We start from the raw sequence: 22,956 nt of genomic DNA on the forward strand, positions 1-22,956 counted from the left end.
AGAAAATTTTTTCTTTTTGAATTTTATTTTTTTAATTACAGTATATTCTCTTTATATCCCAGCTGTAGCCCCCTTCACCACCCCCTCTTAATCCCATCCTACCACCCTCTTCTTCTCCTATGCCCCTCCCCCAGTCCAATGGTAGGGAGGTCCTCCTCCCCTTCCATCTGGCCCTAGTCTATCAGGTCTCATCAGGAGTGGCTGCATTGTCTTCCTCTGTGGCCTGGTAAGGCTGCTCCCCCTCAGGTGGAGGTGATCAAAGAGCCAGCCACTAAGTACATGTCAGAGATAGTCCCTATTCCTATTACTGGGGAACCCCCTTGGACACTGAGCTGTCATGGGCTACATCTGTGCAGGGGTTCTAGGTTATCTCCACGCATGATCCTTGTTTGGAGTATCAGTCTCAGAAAAGACCCCTGTGCCCAGATTTTTTGGCATATGCTGAGATTCATTGCCAAATTTTGGGCAGAGTGCAAGGAATCCTATGAAAGAAGGGGGAGACAGAAAGACCAGGAGGGGACAGGAGCTCCACAAGGAGAAAATATTTTTTAACCAGGTGAAATGCAAATCATGAGTGTTTAAAAGAGGTGGGTTTGCAATTAACTTTTCTATTACTTTTCCAATTGTCTTATAATATGTTAATTTCATAATTTAAAGCTATGTAAATTAAAGTATATATAAAATGTCTTCCCAATTAGAGAATTTTTACATTGACTTTTTAATTACAACATATAAAACTTACTTCAATGGGCTTACCCTTTCTATTACAGGTCTAAAAATAAAGCACACTTAGCTTCTAAAACCAAAACACACAATAAGAAACAGAAAGGCTGAAGCAAAGTTGTCTGCAGTCAATCTTAAAATTCTTGTTCCAGTAATGAAAATAAGCAGTTATAAAAAGTATTCAAAGCAGTTTTAGTTAATAAGAGAAGAAATATGACTGTTACTTCATGGTTCTCACCATGGAACAAACAATCATTTGACAGTGGAGGCTTGCCTTAGGAGGTGGTGCTAAAATTACTACTTATAAGCAAGGAAACTGAGTGAGGAAGTGAAGTTATGTTCAGAGGTTGTGCAGAAATTAGCTGAACTGCAGTTCAAAACCAAGACTTCTGGCTCCAGGGCTAACAGTCTAGTCCTGCATGTCACAGTGTCTCTGCATGACTAAGTATGAATCTGCAGTGGTTCATCCTGTGCTGTGGGGAGAATGTATACATTTAATTCAAGAAATTAAACAAATGTTTATGGAGCATAATTGTTTAATTTTTTAACACTTTATTTTTAACAAATCAGCCAACTGTGGAAAACCATCAAGTTATTTAAAGAGAGTGAAATCATTTTACTATCAAAGGCTTCTTACTGTATATGATATGGCCTTCCACTGAAAGTTTGGATGCTAATGACAACCCATGAAAGTCATCTTACCCCCTTATAGTTTCTCAGGCATTCTGATGAAAACATTAGGACTCAGTGGTAGGGTTACTCTTTTAGAAGCTACAGTTGTGCCATAAAGTTATCAAAAGCCAAACATCTTAAGTAAATTTACTTATGACACATATCACCTAGATACCACATAACCCACTTATTATCTATGTTTCTACAGTACAGCACTGTGTGGTTTAGAAGATTCCTTATCCTAAAATGCCATGTGATAAATCCTAGCTAACAATAAGAATTTTTCAGTGTTGCTACAAGCAATTGCTAGAAGCTTCCTGCTGGATACATGAGAACTTTGTGAGAAAAATGAGAAGATACTAATTTTCAATCTCACGTAGAGTAATTATTCAGTAAATTATTATTGAAGTGAATTTACTATCTTTATTATTTTCAAAGTTGTGCAAACATTGCCACAGAAACAGTAGAAAAGCAAATTCTTGATCAGAGTGAAAAATAAGATGCAATTTAATGCCCACCTTTGGAGAGAGGACTGAGGAAGGCCCACACTTCAAATTGTCCCATAACTAGAAACTTTGGGTTATCAGTGTTTTGTTTGTTGTTTGTTTGTTAGCAGTGAGTTTTCCTCCCTAGTTTATTTAGACAGGATCTTGCTGTGTATCCCAGGATAACTTGAATTCACAATCCTTCTGTCTCACCCCATACACAAGCTTGAATATTTATTACAGGAATGCATCTCTACTCTCAGCTGGAAGTGACTTTGAAGTAAATTGTCAGGTTCTTCACTTTTACATGTGTTTTTGGCTCTTTAGTTCTCTAAAGTTATAATTAATTCCTTTTTATGATATCCAAGAAGGACAGTGGCTAGATCTCATTAGAAATATGTTTAACCTCTGTGTCACTGCCAGGAAACTATCATGTAGTAGGCATGCATCCTCAAGTACATGGAAAAGAAGACATGAAGAACAGTCACTATGCATGCAGGTGCTTTCTGTGCTTCTTTGTTGTGGAAATTCAAACCCTCTAAGTGCAGTTCCCTACAGATATTCTCAAATGTTGATTCCCAATATTTTCTCAGGAACTCACTTTGAACTCAGTGTCTATCCGTCTGGGATCTCTACTCGTTTCTACACTATAAAGTCCCCATTGTATCTCCTTCTTCTTTCCAATTTTCGTGATTTCAACTTTCCCAAAGAGTAAACTTATGGAAATATTCTCCTGGAAGCTATATCTAAAAACAAGCCTACTCTAAAATCCATGCTGGTGCAAGATAGCTATAGAATGAAATAACCAATATAAAATTAGTGTGTGATAATGTGTAAAGATTCACTATCAATCAATATCAACCTATTGTATATAAAGTTACAGCCAGGTCTGGTGTAACATGACAGTAACCTTAGTACTAGTGAGACTGGGGCAGGAGGATTGATTTGAGTTTGAAATCAGCTTGAGCTATATAGTGAATTAAAGGACAGTCTGGGATGTATAGCCAGACACTGTCTGGGTGGGGAGTAGTACAGAGCACTGGCTGGGTGGGTAAAGCATTTGACCTACAAACCTGACATCTTGAGTTCAATCAACAGACTCCACTCTGACATCCACACATACTGTGGGATGGCCAATCACAAGAAACAATAATAATAAGATTTTTTCTTTTTTACTGATTTATTATTTATTACAATTAATTCTTTGTATCCTGGCTGTAGCCCCCACCCTCATCTCCTCCTGTCCTGCCTTCCCTCCCTCCTTTAACCCAATGACCCTTCCCTAGCCAACTGATAGGGGAAGTCCTCCTTCCCTTCTATCTGATCCTATCCTATCAAGTCTCATCAGGACTGGCTTCATCATCTTCCTCTGTGGTCTGGCAAGGCTGCACCCGTCCCCCCAGGAGGAGGTGATCAAAGAGCTGGCCACTGATTTCATGACAGAGACGGCCCTTGCTCCCCTTACTAGGGTACCTACATGGAGACTGAGCTGCCTATGGTCTAGTTCTGAGCAGGAGGTCTAGGTTCTCTCCATGCATGGCTCTTGGTTGGTGCATCAGTCTCTGCAGGACCCCATGGGCCAGATTTTTTGGCTCTGTTGGTCTCCTTGTGGAGCTTCTGTCCCCTCCAGGTCTCTCTATCTCCCCCCTCTTCTATAAGATTCCCTGCACTATGCCCAAAGTTTAGCTATGAGTCTCAGCATCTGCTTAGATACCCTTCTAGGTAGAGTCTTTCAGAGGCCGTCTGTAATAGGATCCAATTCCCTGTCTTCTTCCACTTCTGATGTCTATACTGTTTGCCCGTCTGAATAAGGGTTAAGCAAAAATAGCAATTTTTAATTTATTAAAATAATAAATTTGTTTTGAAAAAGTTTTTTCTATAAATAAAAAATAAAAAGCAGAAGACCTGAAAGTGGAAGAAAGACTGTTAAGGGAAAAAGGGAGGTAGAAGTAGGAGAGGAGCAAACAGAATCTGTAGCTAACACTTGCATATAAGGAGATGCTGCTGTGAAGCCTGCCCATCTGCATAAACAGTGTACTAATAAAAAGGTAATAAAAGAAAATTATTTCCAAGAAGGGACTTCTGTGTTTAATTTGGTTTGACAAGAAGCAGGTGTTAGGGTGAATGTAGACAAAATATACTGGCAACAGTCCCAGGAAATGCATATCAAGCATTCAGGATCTATTCTGGATTGGTCTTGTGGGTATGCTTCAGGGGCATAAAATTCTACAGAGTTGTAGACCAGGAAGATGAGGAAGTGAGCTATTTCTCTCCTGCCCCACAGCAGCTGAGAGCAACCCCTAGGGTATTCTGATGCCCTGACTGAAGACACCATCCTGTAGGGGACCTTGTCCAGTTCAATGTACACAAAGTCACAGACTAGGAGTCAGGGTAGAAATGTAGGAAAATACCCAAAATAAATAAACATGTTTTTCACAGAATATTAAAATCAAAATCTGACTATAAGTGAATTGAAATTATCACTGTGTTAATAAGAAGTAAAATATATTATTATTTTACATTACCAAGTTTTAAAATGATATGAAAAAAACCTAATGAAACCAAGAGTCAACAAGGACCCAGAGAGGGGCTGGAGAGAGGCTCTTGCAGAAGCCCCAGGTTCTATTCTTTAAAAGACTCTGGTTTAGGGAATCAGACCCTCCCCACTTCTGGCCTCATCAAGTACACAGTGTACAGACATACATGCGGACAAAACAACGACATATATGAAATAAAGAAAGAAAAAAAAAACAGAAAAAGAAGCTCTTATGTAGATGGTTTGGGTTATAAATGGATGAGGCTATGAATAAAATTTAACTATCCTTAGTAAATTTAAATTTTCATTCCTTACAACTCATTACTGTTGCTTTCAGGAAGGCATTTATGCGACCTCTAGTGAAGGAGCATTAGAGTATGTCTTCAAATAACTTCATAGAAGCAACGTTTATGACCACAAAGAGAAAACCTGAAAATAGAAATCCTTCGTTTACAGGAGAATGTGCTAAACAAAATGTGCTGTGTCTGCATGATGGCAGGGCTTTCTAAGACAGACTTCTTTTTCCTTCTCTAAGATATATTTTGATGTTTCTATAGCAACATTGATACAGTGACCAAAACTTTAACTCCTTTTTAGACTACCTGATGGCTTCACACAGCTTCTTAACCTGACCCAGCTCTACCTGAACGACGCCTTCCTTGAATTTCTTCCAGCTAATTTTGGAAGGTAAGGATGAAAGATATTGCCTGTGTAATCTCATTTTACCTCTGCCAAGTGCTTCATCAGTACCAAGATGTAAGTGACAGGGCTGATGACAATTTTGCCTCATTAGTGTACAATAAATGTTAATTAAATATTCTATAATAATTAACATAAAATATCTTTTCATATAATATTATCATAAAATAATTTTAGCTGAATTAAAGTTAAATATAAAAAAGAAAGCCCATACAATATGAGCAAATTCAGGAGGCGGTTTATGCTCTTAGGTTGCAAAATTCCTTTATAGTCAGGGAAGCAAAGGACAGCATTATAAATATATGGATAGACTTGGCCAGAAAAATAGTTTTCAAATAGAATATGTCATAAAACATAACAAAAATGTTTTCATTGTATATGAAAACAACATCCTTAACATGTAAATTCCTTACAAATGAAGATGAAGGCCATGATGTTGGGAGGTGTTGTATGGCTGTAAAGGTAGCTTGTGACAAAATTTAAATAAATATGAATACAGGAGAAATGTCTGTCTTCACAAGTATCTGATACAATACAAAATAAAATAACAACAGAGGACTTAACTTGTCCTAACTTTTGAAACCAACTTATATAACTGAGGGTAGTAATACATGCTTAAAGAACTTCAAAAATAGTTAGAAAGAAGAAAGAAAGAAAGAAAGAAAGAAAGAAAGGAAGGAAGGAAGGAAGGAAGGAAGGAAGGAAGGAAGGAAGGAGAAAGAAAAAAGAAAGAAAGAAAGAAAGAAAGAAAGAAAGAAAGAAAGAAAGAAAGAAAGAAAGAAGAAAGAAAGAAAGAAAGAAAGAAAGAAAGAAAGAAAGAAAGAAAGAAAGAAAGAAAGAAAGAAAGAAGGAAAGCCATTGCCTATAAATTTATTACTAGAAATATTGTGTTCACCTTTGGATTTTATAGACAAGTACATTTTTTACTGTTGACAAAATGAAGACTGGGAAATCACATTTATGTCTAGGAGCTTGGCTGACTCGAGTGTAGTGCTCCTATGTGACAGTGCTGTGCAGAAACCGATGCTTTTGTAAGAAAGCACTCTCACCCTAGATAAGGCTAGGAAGGTACCATGCCAAAATATAATAACTGTTTTTCCTGTATAAATGCATGATATAAAAGGCTAAAATTCTAATTTCATTTCAAATTTCATTTTTATTTTGTTTCAATATCTTCCAAGGGTATTTTCTTGTATAACATATGTGTCATAAAAAACAAAGACATTCTAAACTCATTGTCAGCTTTGGTTGATAGTTTTTGAAATTGTGCAAATGATTAACTGGGTGTAATTCAGCAACTGCATCTTGACAAAGGTGAGGAGAATGTTGGGTGGCATGGTGAAGTCACTTTACACACAGTGACCTCCTTTCTATGCTGCAAATGCCCCAGACTCCATCATTTCTATGGAAGAAGATATCACAGCATCTTAAACCATATACATGAGAGAAATTACAAGTCGTGGACTTATAAAAGAGTGTTTCCCCAGCTCCATCTACCCTTGTACACTAGAACTATCCTTTGGGTATCAACTACAGCATAATGTGCTTTAAAATTAACAAATCATAAAATACACCCTAAGATACTTTTTATCATGATTTTTTGTTATAATTTCTCTTTTAAATATTCCTAAAATGAGTATGAGGTTTAGGCCAAGAGGACACTAATACTAATAACAGAACTACTTTGAATTAGAATTTAAATTTTGTGTAAGTTGCCAAAATATGCTATATTTAATAGCATGTTTACTTATAATAATTCATAATATAAGCAGTTTTTCGGCCTTCAGCTAGGTGGTTTGAGAAAGGATGCTCAAATATTCTTTCACCCAGAAACTTTGTTTTCTTAAAACACAGAATAGGTCTCAACAATTAAAATTTTGGAAAATCCAGTTAGTATTGGTTTTACAGTAGCTCTATGCAAAACAAGCACAAGGCTCAGTCCAGGCAGGTATACACATGTATACACTGAATACAAAATGTATAGCATGCTCAATCCCCATCCTGAAAGGCAAAGAAGATGGACATCAGAAAAAGAAGAAAACAGGAAACAACCTAGGAACCTGCCACAGAGGGCCTCTGAAAGCCTCTGCCCTGCAGACTATCAAAGCAGATGCTGAGCCTGATGGCCAACTGTCGGGCAGAATAAATGGAATTTTATGTAAGAAGTGGAAAATAGCAAGAGCTGGAGAGGACAGGAACTCTACAAGGAGAGCAACAGAACAAGAAAATTTGAACACAGGGAACTTCCCAGAGACTCATACTCCAACCAAGGACTATTCATGGAGATAACCTAGAACCCCCTGCACAGATGTAGCCCATGGCATTTCAGTGTCCAAGTGGGTTACATAGTAATAATGTTCCTCTGACATAATCTGATTGGCCTGCTCTTTGATCACCTCCCCCTGAGGGGGGAGCAGCCTTACAAGGCCACAGAAGATGACAATGCAGCCACTTCTGATGAGAACTGATAGACTAAGATCAGAAAGAAGGAGAGGAGGACCTCCCCTATCAGTGGATTTGGGGAGGGGCATGCATTCAGAAAGGGGAGGGAGGGTGGGATCGGGAGGGGAGGAAGAAAGGGCTTATGGGGGGGATACAAAATGAATAAAGTATAATTAATAAAAGTTAAATAAAAAATTTAAAAAAATGTATAGCATACATCACACCGTTATGTTATCAAGTGGTACCCAAGCAGCAAGAAAGGTGAAAGCAGCAGCATTCTCCACTCAGTACTGTCACAGGTAGAAGACCCTCAGCTTCCCATGACAAACCCTTCAGAAGTGGTAAAATGTGAACCTTGGAGTCCATAAAACATGACACACAGAAGTGCTCCCAATGTGCCTTCAGTGAGATCAGAGAGAACAAACACTTAACCACAACTTGTGATATCCTGGGAATTTGTGTTACATGCATGAAATTATTTAAAGTATTCAACCTAAGGATTTAGTGCTATTAGCGAGGAAATTAGAGTTAGAAGGGTAATGGGTTGATTAGCTTATAAGTCATAGAGACTGGAATGTTCATATATCTGTCTTCACATCAAGACAAAGGCTCTAACCTCTGGAATATTCTGTCTGCCTTTTGGATCTCTCTACAGTTTCTCAGTACAAAGCATTGCTGTATCCTAAAGAACATAACACCTGAAATTTAAAAGATACTCATTAATCTGATGAATGTTCAAACTTGTTAAATATAATGAATATAAAGTATAATATAAATATACTTATATTTATATTTATTTATAAATATATTGTATTTATAAGTATAATATAAATATAAATAAATATAAAGTATACTTTTATGAAACATTAGAAACCTAAAAGGCTGGGATTCAGAGATATAATCAAATATCTTCAGTTTTAATGGAGTATTTTGCCATTGGCCAGAGGTTACACAACCCTGCTCATCATCAATATGTATGTGTCTTTAAGATCTGGCACAAGCACATACATGGTGCATAGGCATACATGCAGAAACAGAGCCATACACATTAAAATAATAAATATCTGATACAATACTAAAAACAACTGAGCATTTATAATTAATGGTCATGATTGTTCATTTTGAAATATAAATGCTTTTATATAGAAATAATGAGAAGTAATTTTTAAAACTCTTCTTTACAGACTTGTCAAATTGAGAATCTTGGAGTTAAGAGAAAATCACTTGAAAACTCTACCAAAGTAAGTGGCACCATCTTTTCCAAAGTTTCTGTGTGACTTTTTTTGTCATAGTAGAAGCTTGGGAAACTTATTTTCTTCACAATTTATTCATTATATAACCTGATTGAACCTCCTCCCTCAAATCCTCCTGGTCTCACCTTAACTGCTAAGAAAAAAAAGAAAAAAAAGCTTTTTGCTTTTATTCTGGTAGCTTTGACATTTGACTGAATTTTTCTACACATTCTTTCCAAAGGCCAAATTCTAGAGTAAACTATGGGTACCCATGAAATACTAAACTTCCTGCTTTGTAAACCAGCTCACTGGCAGAGTTTTGCTCATGGCTGAAGAGCCTTGCCGTGAATCTGAACCAGCATCTGTGTCATTCTTACAACCAGAGCCAGTTTCCCAGGCTTCAGCCTTGGATCCTTCATCCTGAAGGTTAAACCATGGATTCTGACAGTTTTAAGTTGCACATCAAAGCCAGAGATTTTAAATAAAATAAAATTAATGTGTTTTAGTAAGTAAAAAAGAGTTATGGTTACATATTCTTAAAAAAAAAAAACTGTTCCTTTTTAAGCAGCCAGTTTTTAAATTTTCTTTTTTAAATTTTTTATTAATTACAGTTTATTCATTTTGTACCCTAACTATATCCCCCTCCATCATCTCCTCCCAATCATACCCTCCCTCCCTCCTCTCCACCCATGCCCCTCCCCCAGTCCACTGATAGGGAAGGTCCTCCTCCCCTTCCATCTGACCCTAGCCTATCAGGTCTCATCAGGACTGGCCGCATTGTCTTCCTCTGTGGCCTGGTAAGGCGCCTCCCCCCTCAGGGGGAGGTGATCAAAGAGCCAGGCACTGACTGCATGTCAGAGACAGTCCCTGTTCCCATTACTATGGAACCCACTTGGACACTGAGCTGCCATGGGCTACATTTGTGCAGGGGTTCTAGGTTATCTCCATGCATGATCTTTGTTTGGAGTATCAGTCTCAGAAAAGACCCCTGGGCCCCAATTTTTTTTTCCCTGTGGAGCTCCTGTCCCCTCCAGGTCTTTCTATCTCCTCCTTTTTTCATAAGATTCCCTACACTCTGCCCAAAGTTTGGCTTTGGGTCTCAGCATCTGCTTTGATACCCTGCAAGGTAGAGTCTTTCAGAGGCCCTCTGTGGCAGGCTCCTGTCTTGTTTTGTTTTTTTCCTTCTTCTGATGTCTATCCCCTTTGCCTTTCTAAATGAGGATTGAGCATCCAGCCAATTTTAAAAAAAGGGTTTATATAAATACTCAAGACATTTTAAAGCAAAAGCTAATTTTATACAGCTTTGTAAAAATGCTCTGTTCCCCCTGTTTTCCTATACTCATGTACAGTAAAAGGGTTTGTGTTGTACAAGAATAATGTTTTTCAAGATCAAAAAATGTATTTACAATGTTTTTTCACTCAGGTAAAATGATACGTTTGTCTTGTGGTGGTTCAATATGCATCATGTTACTATTATTGTTTTACTTCAGTAGTGCAGAGACATGGGTACATCAATTTATTTCCAAACTTTCAAAGAGGCTTAAATATGTTCCATTCACCCTCCAATGAACTAAAACTTAATCTTAGTTTTTCCTTTTTAAATATATTCTCTGAGCAAATGAGGCTAAATATATGGATGAATTAACCTAAGTGCAATTATGCATGACAAAATATTTGAGCATTTCATCACTGCTATGTGGTGAATGGATTTGATGAGGAGTCCCAGCCATGTTCTGGAATTGACTTAGACAGATACATGGAGAATCATGTGTGTGATTCTCTCTGTGTAGCAGTTACAAGATAGTTTCAAAAGGAGGTGTGTGCTCCACAAAACAGCATCCTTGTGTGTGTAACACCTTTCCTGACAGGTAGAAATGAGTTGGTGTGTGCTCAGTGTTGATCTCCTACATAGAGAACTAGTGCCGCTGTTCCATCTGGATGGCTTTTGCTTGTCACCTTGAAGGCAGAAACACTACTAGATGGAACATAAACCAAGATGGAAGAGTAGTGGTTGTTTACATCTGATTGTACTCATTCAGTTCTGGGAGAAAGCACTTAAAGTGCAGAGAAGAAGTGGAAGGTAGCTACCTTGTATAAGGGATTTGGTTTAAAATATAAAATAAGGTTGTAAGAATTTTAGTACTTCTAATATAAGTTATAATATGTAAGGTATAATTTAACATCAATTCGTAATATGGACTTCATAGGCATGAGTAACAGTACTCTTAATTGATGTGTGAGGTTTCGAAGGCTTTAAGAATACCACCCAGTATTAAGTAAAATTAAATTAAGTTGAACAATATGCCTGGAACATTTGGGAATGCAAAAGTTTATCAAAGTTTTTCTGAGAAGACTTGTTATCTTCGAAAGACTGCTGTACACATCACAGCTATAACTTTTATATTTAAGAAACATTTTCAGAGGTATTTACAATTCAGAAGTTTGTTTTATGCTATTTCAACAAGAATCTCAGAAGCAAAATATAGACAGAGAATGCATGGTGCTTTACTTTAGTTTTGACATCTATGGAGTGGAAATTGCATAAAGACATTCTGTAGAATAAAGTAAACTGTTTCCACATATAACTTACTATTTTATCACCATCTGGCCCTGTAACTTAGAGGTACATGAGAGCTTTGCATATTCCTTAAATTTGCTTTTACAATGAAAAGAATTAAATATAGTTTTAGGGAAAATCATTTTAGTTTCAAAATAAGTACTCAGAGAATTGAGAGCTTGTGATTTTCCTGGAGATATAAGCAAGCTGGGGCCTATGATAGGTTTTTACTTTTTCCCCTTTGGTATTGTTTTGTTTTATAGACTACAAATGCCTGGAAATCTATAGGAAATGCCAAAGTATATAAGAATTGTGATATAGTAAACATAGAATGCACTCCCGTAGCAATGAGATGGGCTTTATGTGTGCAAATCTAGAATCTGTGTCTTGGTTTAAAATGCAAGCATATGCTGTCCATCTCCTTGCAGTGTCCCTTGTGCCTGTCCTTTAGGTATATCAAAGAGTGGCAATAGTTAAGCCCTCAGACATTTGCTTAAAAACTCATTGAAGTTGTCGGGTCAGCACTGGATGTGGCAACAAACAACATCAAGCATTTGAAAAGAAAGTATAACACAAAGAAAAATCTTGAGATTCAACAATACTGTTTTTCTTACAACACAAATAATTATCCTAACTGAGTGTTCTGAGTGGTAATCAGAAAGTGTGGAGCTAGTCATTTAGGTGAATGTGAGATGTGAAAACCTGCTTTGTTTGCTTCATTTTATTCATGTTCATTTATCTGTCTGTTCCTTCCTTTCTACGTTTCTGTTTTAAGAGTAGCTGGGTGTCAAGATAAAGAGCAACTCCTGGCTTACTCAGGTCATCTCAGAAGGTGAGAGCCCAGCTGTTGACTGGGCTGCAGCTGCCCAGAACCCTCTCTGTCTGGAAGCTGCGTCTGTGCTTTCTGGGGTAGTTGTTTAGTGTGTTTCTGGATCACTGTTGGAGAGAGGCTTTAGTCTTAGGCTTAAGTCTATTCCTAAGGTCCAGTTAGTGTCCCTTAGAAATGATGAGAAGTTGGGGTAGGTGGCTAGGGAGGATAGAATAAAGAGGCAGGGGAGGCTTTGATGATTTTTGTACTTTGATGTGCCATGACTTATGTCTTGTGCTGCTGCTCTCCAAGTTTCAGAACCCTAGAATACGGAGGAAACATGAGTGACCCCAAGATATGGAATGACAAGTGTCCACTGTAGAGACATCTGCTGCTCAGCATGGCTATCTACTGTTCTGGTCTAACAGTGCATCCGTAGTATGGGATGTGGAAGGTGAGCTCACAGAACAAATGCCAGAATCATTAGCCAAGAACAACATTCCTGTCTCCCAGAGCTCACCACCTACTTGTGTGTCTATCTGAGAGCCATGCCACTGCTGCTTCTGCATCAGAGATTTCCTTAGGCTAGTCCTGAACGTCTGAGCATCCCTTGGACAGTGCTGCTCTTCAGCATCTTCCCATCACACCACGTAAAACCAAGTTTGTTGATCACCACACTGTGTTGTTTGAAGTTCTTTCAATGATTTTGACCCCTAACTTACTTGTAAATGAGATTATCCGAAGCTGTACATACCACTGAGGAAAAAGCTGTTTCTTAGTTTTCCTGCTGCTCTACTACTGTTGGGTTTTGGAGTTGGTGGTGGTGGTTGGTTGGTTGATTGATTGGGTTTGTTTGTCTTTTTCTGCCTATATTATGATGGACAGCAGTAAACAAACAGCATGCTGACTAAATGAATTACAGTTGGAATATTGCCACATTATTGATATCTCCACACAGAAAATTATATAGGAATCTGATAACATCAAATAAGTCTTTTGTGAGCCAGGTGAATCCAGAAGTAATCCTGTGAACATCCCTAAAAATGAAAAAATAAAACAAAACAGTGAACATGGGAGATAAGAAACCTTAGAGGCCATTGAAAGAAGGGGCTTATCAGGGAGATGCAAATCAAAATGACCCTGAGATTTTACCTTACACCCATCAGAATGGCTAAGATCAAAAACTTTAGTGACATCACATGCTAGAGAGGTTGTGGAGAAAGGGGAACCTTCTTCCATTGCTGGTGGGAATGTAAACTTGTACAACCACTTTGGAAATCTGGCACTTTCTCAGACAATTACGAATAGTGCTTCCTCAAGATCCAGTTATGCTACTCTTAGGCATATATACAAAATATGCTCAAGTATACAACAAAAACATTTGTTCAAACATGTGCATAGCAGCTTTTTGCATAGTAGCCAGAACCTGGAAAAAACCCAGATGTGTCTCAACTGAGGAGTGGATACATAAATTGTGGTACATTTACACAATGGAATGCTACTCAGCAATTAAAAACAAGGAAAACATGACATTTGTAGGCAAATGGAGGGATCTAGAAATGATCATCCTGAGTGAGGTATCTGAGAAGCAGAAAGACACACAGGGTATATAGTCACTTATAAGTGGATACTAGACCTATAAGATAGGATAAACATACTAAAAGCTGTATACCTAAAGAAGCTAAACAAGAAGAAGGATCTGGGGTAAAATGATCAATCCTCACTTAGAAGGACAAATGGGATGGACATTGGAAGTAGGAGAAAACAAGAAACAGGACAGGAGCCAGAGGACCTCTGAAAGACTCTACCCAGCAGTATATCAAAGCAGATGCTGAGACTCATAACCAAACCTTGGGCAGAGTGCAAGGAATCATATGAAAGAAGGGGGAGTTAGTAAGACCTGGAGAGGACAGGAACTCCACAAGGACCAAATATATCTGGGCACAGGGGTCTTTTCTGAGACTGATTCTTTAACCAAGGACTATGCATAGATATAACCTAGAACCCTGCTCAGACCTAGCCCATGGCAGCTCAGTATCCAAGAGGGTGCCCTTGTAAGAGGAACAGGGACTGTCTCTGATATGAACTCAGTGACTGGCTCTTTGACCTCCATCCCACCCACCCACCCCCAAGAAGAAGCAGCCTTTCTAGGCCACCGAGGAAAACATTGCAGCCAGTCCTGATGAGACCGGATCAGGGTCAGATAGAAGGGGAGGAGGACCTCCCTTATCAGTGAATTTAGAGAGGGGCAGGGAAGAGATGAGGGAAGGATGGTGGAATTGGAAGGAAATGAGGGAGGGGCTACAGCTGGGATGCAAAGTAAATAAACTATAATTAATATAAAAATAAACTTAATTAAAAAATTAAAAAGGATCAAATTTAAAAAAGCATATATCATGAATAATTTATTTTTTGTTTCTCCTTTTTTTTAATTTAATTTTATTTTTTTCTTATCAGTTACATTTTATTACCTCTGTATCCCAGCCCTGTCCCACTCCCTCATTTCCTCCCAATCCCACCCTCCCTCCCTCATCTCCACCATGCCCCTTTCCAAGTCCACTGATAGGGGGGACCTCCTCCCCATTCATCCAATCCTATTTTATCAGGTATCTTTAGGACTGGCTGCAAAGCCCTCCTCTGTGGCCTCCTCTGTGGCTCCTCCCTTGGGGGATGGGGAGGTCAAAGAGCCAGTCATTGAGTTCCTGTTAGAAATAGTCCTTGTTCCCCTCACTATGGGAAACCAATTGGTTACTGAGCTACCACAGACTACATCTGAGCAGAGGTTCTAGGTTATATCCATACATGGTCCTTGATTGAATGACAGTCTCTGAGAAGACCCTGTGCCCAGATATATTTGGTCCTTGTGGAGCTTCTATCCTTTTCCCATCATACTAACTCCCCTTCTTTCATATGATTCCCTGTACTCTGCCAAAGGTTTGGTCATGAGTCTTTGTATCTGCTTTGAAAACACTGCTAGTTAGAGTCTTTCAAATGCGCTCAGTAGACTCCTGTCATATGTTCAATGTGCATCCCATCTGTTTTTCTAAACGAAGATTGATAATCTTACCCCATGTCCGCACTCTTGATTATCTTTTTTAGGTGTGTAGATTTCATTATGTTTATCATATCTTATAGGTCTATATAAGGGAGTATATACCGTGTTCGTCTTTCTTTTTCTGGGATATTTCACTCAGAATGATCTTTTCTAGATCCCACCATTTGCCTGCAAATTTCATGATTTCCTCCTTTTTGATTGCTGAGTAATATTCCATTGTGTAAAAATACCACAATTTCTGTACCCATTCCTCCGTTGATGGACATCTGGGTTGTTTCCAGGTTCTGGCTATTACAAATAAAGCTGCTATAAACATGGTTGAGCAAGTATCCCTTTTGTGTACTTGAGCAAAGTTTGGGTATATACCTAGCAGTGGTATAGCTGGGTCTTGAGGAAGCACTATTCCTAATTGTCTTAGAAAGCGCCAGATAGATTTCCAAAGTGGTTGTACCAGTTTACATTCCCACCAGCAGTGGAGGAGGGTTCCCCTTTCTCCACAACCTCTCCAGCATGTGTTGTCCCTTGAGTTTTTCATCTTGGCCATTCTGATGGGTGTGAGGTGAAATCTCAGGGTCGTTTTGATTTGCATTTCCCTGATGGCTAAAGAGGTTGAGCATTTCTTTAAGTGCTTCTCTACCACTCGATATTTCTCTGTCGAAAATTCACTGTTTAGCTCTGTTCCCCATTTTTTAAGTGGATTACTTGGTTTGCTGCTTTTCAGCTTCTTTAGTTCTTTGTATATACTCGATACGAGCCCTCTGTCAGATAAAGGGTTAGTGAAGATTCTTTCCCAATCTGTAGGCAGTCGTTTTGTTTTGATGATGGTGTCCTTTCCTTTACAGAAGCTTTTCAGTTTCATGAGGTCCCATTTATTGATTGTTGCTCTTAGAGCCTGTGTTGTTGGTGTTCTGTTCAAGAAGTTGTCTCCTGTGCCAATGAGTTCCAGGCTGTTCCCCACTTTTTCTTCTAACAGATTTAGAGTATCTGGTTTTATGTTGAGGTCTTTGATCCACTTGGACTTTAGTTTTGTGCAGGGTGATAAATATGGATCTATTTTCATTTTTTCTGCATGTAGACATCCAGTTGGACCAGCACCATTTGTTGAAGATGCTGTCTTTTTTCCATTGAACAGTTTTGGCTTCTTTGTCAAAAATCGAGTATTCATAGGTTTGTGAGTTTACTTAGTTGAATAAAAGGCCATCAATAAGTAAACCTGTAAAGTAAAAAAAAAATAAAAAGTAAAGAAAAAGAAAGCTGCTTAAAGAGGACAGAAGCATCCAACACAAAACCATGTCTTTTGAGTGATGGACATCTGAAAGCCTAAAAAGACTGTTGAGGCTGGAAGAGCCTAATTTTAAACTTCTAATCTTAGAACATACTTAGAGTATTTTTGTGCCCCATTGCTAATTTTCATATTTCTATCTTCACCTAGAAATAACTTATGTGGCTGTTTATAAAATGAAACACAGAAAAATAACTAGTATATTATATGGGAATTCTCCAAAAGCCCTCCAAACTCTGGTGGCCCAGGCTTGTCCATAAAAAAAAAATTAAACAAAAAATGTTTGTTGCCATATTAACTCAAGAAGAGGTCTTTGCTGGAGAAAGTTTCCATGAGGCTGTTAAGTTTCTAATTACCCATAATTTTTTTATAAAAATGGAAAGAAACAATTTAAAGGGTAAATATTCAAATATGCAAAGAATAATCTAAAGGTGATCAACAGTTTATGCTACATAAACTAGTAAATGGAGGGTCTCCTGTTTATGTGGTTTCTTCCTTAGTATCACTGCTGCTACTAATTGATTTACCCACTGGAAACTGAGCTTTAGAAAAACTCCGTTCTTTCTGATATATGAATGTCTAGCAATCCATACCCACACATACCATGCATACACATATATACACACACAGGCACACACATATGCATACACATTCATATACACATCACATGCATATATATAAATATATATCCATAAACATAAATGCACACACATACACATGCATGCACTGACACACACATATTCATACACATATACACATATGCATACACACATACACACAAACACATGCGTACATATATATATATACACACACATCCATACACACATGCACACCACACGTGCATACACAAACTCAGATGGCGCTGACGCTATACCTTCAGTGGATACACTGAATAGAATGATGCACTGTGACTGATTTGGGATGCTTAACAGATCTACCCATTCTGTCAAATGAGGGAGAATTCCTTTTTAAAGGATGGATAAGGCTCTCTCTCACATGTACAACCCACTTTGTCTTTTTTTGTTAATTTTTTTATTTTTTATTAATTACACTTTATTTATTTTGTATCCCCCCATAAGCCCCTACCTCCTCCCCTCCCAATCCCACCCTCCCTCCCCTTTCTGAATGCATGCCCCTCCCCAAGTCCACTGATAGGGGAGGTTCTCCTCTCCTTTCTGATCTTAGTCTATCAGTTCTCGTCAAAAGTGGCTGCATTGTCCTCTTCTGTGGCCTGGTAAGGCTGCTCCCCAATCAGGGGGAGGTGATCAAAGAGCAGGCCAATCAGATTATGTCAGAGGCAGTCCCTCTTCCCATTACTAGGTAACGCACTTGGACATTGACCTGCCATGGGCTACATCTGTGCAGGGGTTCTAGGTTATCTCCATGAATAGTCCTTGGTTGGAGTATGAGTCTCTGGGAAGTTCCCTGTGTTCAAATTTTCTTGTTCTGTTGCTCTCCTTGTGGAGTTCCTGTCCTCTCCAGCTCTTACTATTTCCCACTTCTTACATAAAATTCCATTCACTCTGCCCAACAGTTGGCCATCAGGCTCAGCATCAGCTTTGATAGTCTGCAGGGCAAAGGCTTTCAGAGGCCCTCTGTGTTAGGTTCCTAGTTTGTTTCCTGTTTTCTTCTTCTGGCTTTCAGCGGCCCTCTGTAGCAGGATTCTAGGTTGTTTCCTGTTTTCTTCTTCTTCTAATGTCCATCCTCTTTGCCTTTCAGGTGGGGATTGAACATTTTAGTTAGGGTCCTCTCTCTTGCTTGGTTTCTTTAGATGCATAGATTTTAGTGGGTTTGTCCTACGTTGTATATCTATATGAGTGAGTATACACAATGTGTGTGTCTTTTTGCTTCTGGGACAACTCACTCAGGATGATCCTTTCCAGGTCCCACCATTTACCTGCAAATTTCATGATTTCCTTATTTTTCATTGCTGAGTAATACTCCATTGTATAGATGTACCACAATTTCTGCATCCATTCTTCAGTTGAGGGACATCTGGGTTGTTTCCAGCTTCTGGCTATTACAAATAAAGCTGCTACAAACATGGTTGAACAAATGTCCTTTTTGTGTACTTGAGCCTCTTTTGGATATATGCCTAGGAGTGGTATGGCTGGATCTTGAGGAAGCACTATTCCTAGTTGTCTGAGAAAGTGCCAGATTGATTTCCAGAGTGTTGTACAAGTTTACATTCCCACCAGCAGTGGAGAAGGGTTCCCCTTTCTCCACAACCTCTCCAGCATGTGTTGTCACTTGAGTTTTTGATCTTAGCCATTCTCATAGATGTAAGGTGAAATCTCAGGGTTGTTTTGATTTGTACTTCCCTAATGGCTAATGAGGTTGAGCATTTCTTTAAGTGCTTCTCTGCCATTCGATATTCCTCTAGAGAGAATTCTCTGTTTAGCTCTATTCCCCATTTTTTAAGTGGATTACTTGATTTGCTGCTTTTCAGCTTCTTTAGTTCTTTATATATACTTGGATATGAGTCCTCTGTCAGACAAAGGGTTAATGAAGATTCGTTCCCAATCTGTAGGTAGTCGTTTTGTTTTGATGACGGTGTCCTTTGCTTTACAGAAGCTTTTCAGTTCCATGAGGTCCCATTTATTGACTGTTACTCTTAGAGCCTGCACTGTTAGTGTTCTGTTCAGGAAGTTTTCTCCTGTACCAATGAGTTCTAGGGTATTCCCCACCTTTTTTTCTAGCCGATTTAATGTGTCTGGTTTTATGTTGAGGTCTTTGATCCACTTGGACTTCAGTTTTGTGTAGGGTGATAAGTATGGATCTATTTGCATTTTTCTACATGTAGACATCCAGTTGGACCAGCACCATTTGTTGAAGATGCTATCTTTTTTCCATTGTATGGTTTTGGCATCTTTGTCAAAGATCAGGTGTCCATAAGTGAGTGGGTATATTTCTGGATTTTCTGTTCAGTTCCATTTATCCACCACTCTGTTTCTATGCTAGTACCATGCAGTTTTTAAGACTGTTGCTCTATAGTACAACGTAAGATCAGGGATGGAGATACCTCCAGAAGATCTTTTATTGTAGAGGATTGTTTTAGCAATTCTCAGTTTCTTGTTATTCCATATGAAGTTGAGAATTTTTCTTTCCAGGTCTGAAAAGAATTGTGTTGGTAATTTGATGGGAATTGTATTGAATCTGTAGATTGCTTTTGGTAAAATGGCCATTTTTACTAGGTTAATCCTGCCAAGCCATGACCATGGGAGATCTTTCCATCTTCTATATCTTCTTCTAATTCTTTCTTCAGAGACTTGAAATTTTTTTTCATACAAGTCTGTGACTTCCTTGGTTAGGGTTACTCCGAGGTACCTTATGTCATTTGTGGCCATTGTGAAGGGTGTTGTTTCCCTAATTTCTTTCTCAGCCCTTTTGTCTTTTGTATACAGGAGGGCTACTGATTTTTTTTGAGTTAATTTTGTATCCAGCCACTTTGCTGAAGGTGTTTATCAGCTCTAGGAGTTCCCTTGTGGAGTTTTTGGGTTCACTAACATATACTATCTTATCATCTGCAAATAGTGATAATTTGACTTCTTCTTTTCCAATCTGTATCCCCTTGATCTCCTTCAACTGTCTTATTCCTCTAGCAAGGACTTCCAGCACTATGTTGAAGAGATATGGGGAGAGTGGGCAGCCTTGTCTTGTCCCTGATTTTAGTGGGATTGCTTTAAGTTTCTCTCCATTCAGTTTGATGTTGGCTATAGCCTTGCTGTATATTGCCTTTACTATGTTTAGATATGTGCCTTGTATCCCTGATCTCTCCAATACTTTATTTTTTTTTAAGATTATTTTATTTTATTTTTTTTTAATTTTTATTTTATTTTTCTTTTTAGTTACATTTTGTTAACTCTGTGTCCCAGCTGTATCCCGCTCCCTCATTCCCTCCCCAACCCCACACTCCCTCCCTGGTCTCCTCCCTGCCCCTTTCCAAGTCCCCTGATAAGGGAGGACCTCCTCCCCTTTCATCTGACCCTGTTTTATCAGGTATCTTCAGGGCTGGCTGCAAAGCTAAAGAAGATAATCAAGAAAGTGGACACAGGCAAAGGTGATTAATCCTCATTTAGAAAGACAAATGGGATGTGCATTGAACTTATGACAGGAGTCTATCACAAAAGACATCTGAAAGACTCTACCTAGCAGTGTTTCAAAGCAGACACTAAGACTCATAACCAAACCCTCGGCAGAGTGCAGGGAATCATATGAAAGAAGGGAAGTTAGTATGATATGGAAAGGATAGGAGCTCCACAAGGACCAAATATATCTGGGCACAGGGTCTTTTCTGAGACTGACACTCAACCAAGGACCATCTATGGATATAACCTAGAACTTCTGCTCGGATGTGGCCTGTGGTAGCTCAGTAACCAAGTAGTTTTCCAAAGTAAGGGGAACACGGACTATTTCTAATAGGATCTCAAGGGCAGGCTGTTTGACCCCCACCCCAGGGGAGGAGCAGTCTGTTAGGTCTCCAATACTTTAAACATGAATGGATGTTGGATTTTGTCAAATGCTTTTTCAGCATCTAGGGAGATTATCATGTGGTTTTTTTCTTTCAGTTTGTTAATATGGTGGGTCACATTGATGGATTTCCGTATGTTGAACCACCCCTGCATACCTGGGAGGAAGCCTACTTGGTCATAGTGGATAATATCTTTGATGTGTTCTTGGATTCGGTTTGCAAGTACTTTGTTAAGTATTTTTGCAACAATGTTCATAAGGGAGATTGGCCTGAAATTCTCTTTCTTTGTTGAGTCTTTGTGAGGTTTAGGTACCAAGGTGACTGTGGCTTCATGGAATGAGTTTGGTAATGTTCCTTCTGTTTCTATTTTGTGGAATAGTTTGAAGAGAATTGGTGTTAGCTCTTCTTTGAAGGTCTGGTAGAATTCTGCACTAAAGCCATCTGGTCCTGGGCTTTTTTTGGATGGGAGACTTTTGATGACCGCTTCTATTTCTTTGGGGGATATAGGACTATTTAGTTGATTTACCTGGTCCTGGTTCAGCTTTGGTAAGTCAAATCGATCAAGAAAATTGTCCATTTCATTTAGATTTTCAAATTTTGTGGCATATAGACTTTTGAAGTAAGTCGTAATGATTGTTTCGATTTCCTCAGTGTCTGTAGTTATGTCTCCCTTTTTATTTCTGATTTTGTTGATTTGGGTGATGTCTCTCTGCCTTTTAGTTAGCTTAGCTAAGGGTTTGTCGATCTTGTTGATTTTCTCAAAGAACCAGCTCTTGGTTTCATTGATTCTTTGAGTTGTTTTATTTGTTTCCAATTGATTGATTTCAGCCCTGAGTTTGATTATTTCCAGCTGTCTACTCCTTCTTGGTGTGTCTGCTTCTTCTTTTTCTAGGGTTTTTAAGTGAGCCATTAAGTTGCTTGAATGAGCTGTCTCAAATTTCTTCTTGAAGGCACTTAGTGCTATGAACTTTCCTCTTAGCACTGCTTTCATTGTGTCCCACAAGTTTGGGTATGTTGTGTCTTCATTTTCATTGATTTTTAGAAAGACTTTAATTTCTTTCTTTATTTCTTCCCTGACCCAGCTGGCATTTAGTAACAAGTTGTTCAGTTTCCATGTGTGTGTAGGCTTTTTGCTATTTCTGTTGTTGGTGAAGTCCAGCTTTATTCCATGGTGATCAGACAGGATACAAGGGATTATTTCAGTCTTCTTGTATCTGTTGAGGCTGCTTTGTGACCAACTATATGGTCTATTTTGGATAAGGTTCCATGAGGTGCTGAGAAGAAGGTAAATTCTTTTGTGTTTGGGTGTAAAGTTCTGTAAATTTCTGTTAGATCCATTTGATTCATGACCTCTGTCAGAGACATTGTTTCTTTGTTTAATTTCTGTTTTGTTGACCTGCCTGTCCTTTGTTGAGAGTGGGGTGTTGAAGTCTCCCACTATTAATTTGTGGTGATCTATATGTGGTTTAAATTTTATCAATGTTTCTTTAACAAATGTGGGTGCTCTTTTATTTGGGGCATAGATGTTCAGGATTGTTATATCTTCCTGGTGGAATTTTCCTTTGATGAGAATGAAGTGTCCTTCCCCATCTCTTTTTATTAATTTTGGTTGAAAGTCTATTTTATCAGATATTAGAATGGCTACTCCTGCTTGCTTCTTGGGTCCGTTTGCTTGGAAAGTCGTCTTCCAACCCTTTACCCTCAGGAAATATCTATCTTTGTGTCTTAGGTGTGTTTCTTATATGCAACAAATTGCTGGGTTTTGTTTACGTATCCATTCTGTTAATCTGTGTCTTTTTATTGGATTGTTGAGTCCATTGATGTTGAGGGAGATTAATGACCAGTGGCTGTTAGATCCCTTGATTTTGATGTTGGCTGTGGTCATCAGGTTGTGTGCTTGGTTGCTGTTTGTTTTACTGTAGTAAGGTTAATTATTTCCTGTGTTTTCTTGGAAGAAGCTATTTTTGGGGGTTTGTATTTTCCCTTCCAGTGTC

At 38.6% G+C, this 22,956-nt stretch overlaps 1 protein-coding gene across 1 annotated transcript in view; it reads left to right on the forward strand.

Moving 5' to 3' along the window:
* The window catches only part of Lrrc7 (leucine rich repeat containing 7), a 680,756-nt gene that overhangs the window by 398,796 nt on the left and 259,004 nt on the right, over window positions 1–22,956 (forward strand). Inside the window, exons 7-8 of the mRNA XM_055614269.1 lie at window positions 5,014–5,103; window positions 8,742–8,798. Coding sequence (XP_055470244.1) covers window positions 5,014–5,103; window positions 8,742–8,798 — 147 coding nt within the window. The remainder of the gene's footprint in view (window positions 1–5,013; window positions 5,104–8,741; window positions 8,799–22,956) is intronic.

Source organism: Psammomys obesus, unplaced genomic scaffold, assembly GCF_907164565.1.
Source record: "Psammomys obesus unplaced genomic scaffold, mPsaObe1.curated_primary_1811, whole genome shotgun sequence".
In the NCBI taxonomy this organism is placed as follows: Eukaryota; Metazoa; Chordata; class Mammalia; order Rodentia; family Muridae; genus Psammomys; species Psammomys obesus.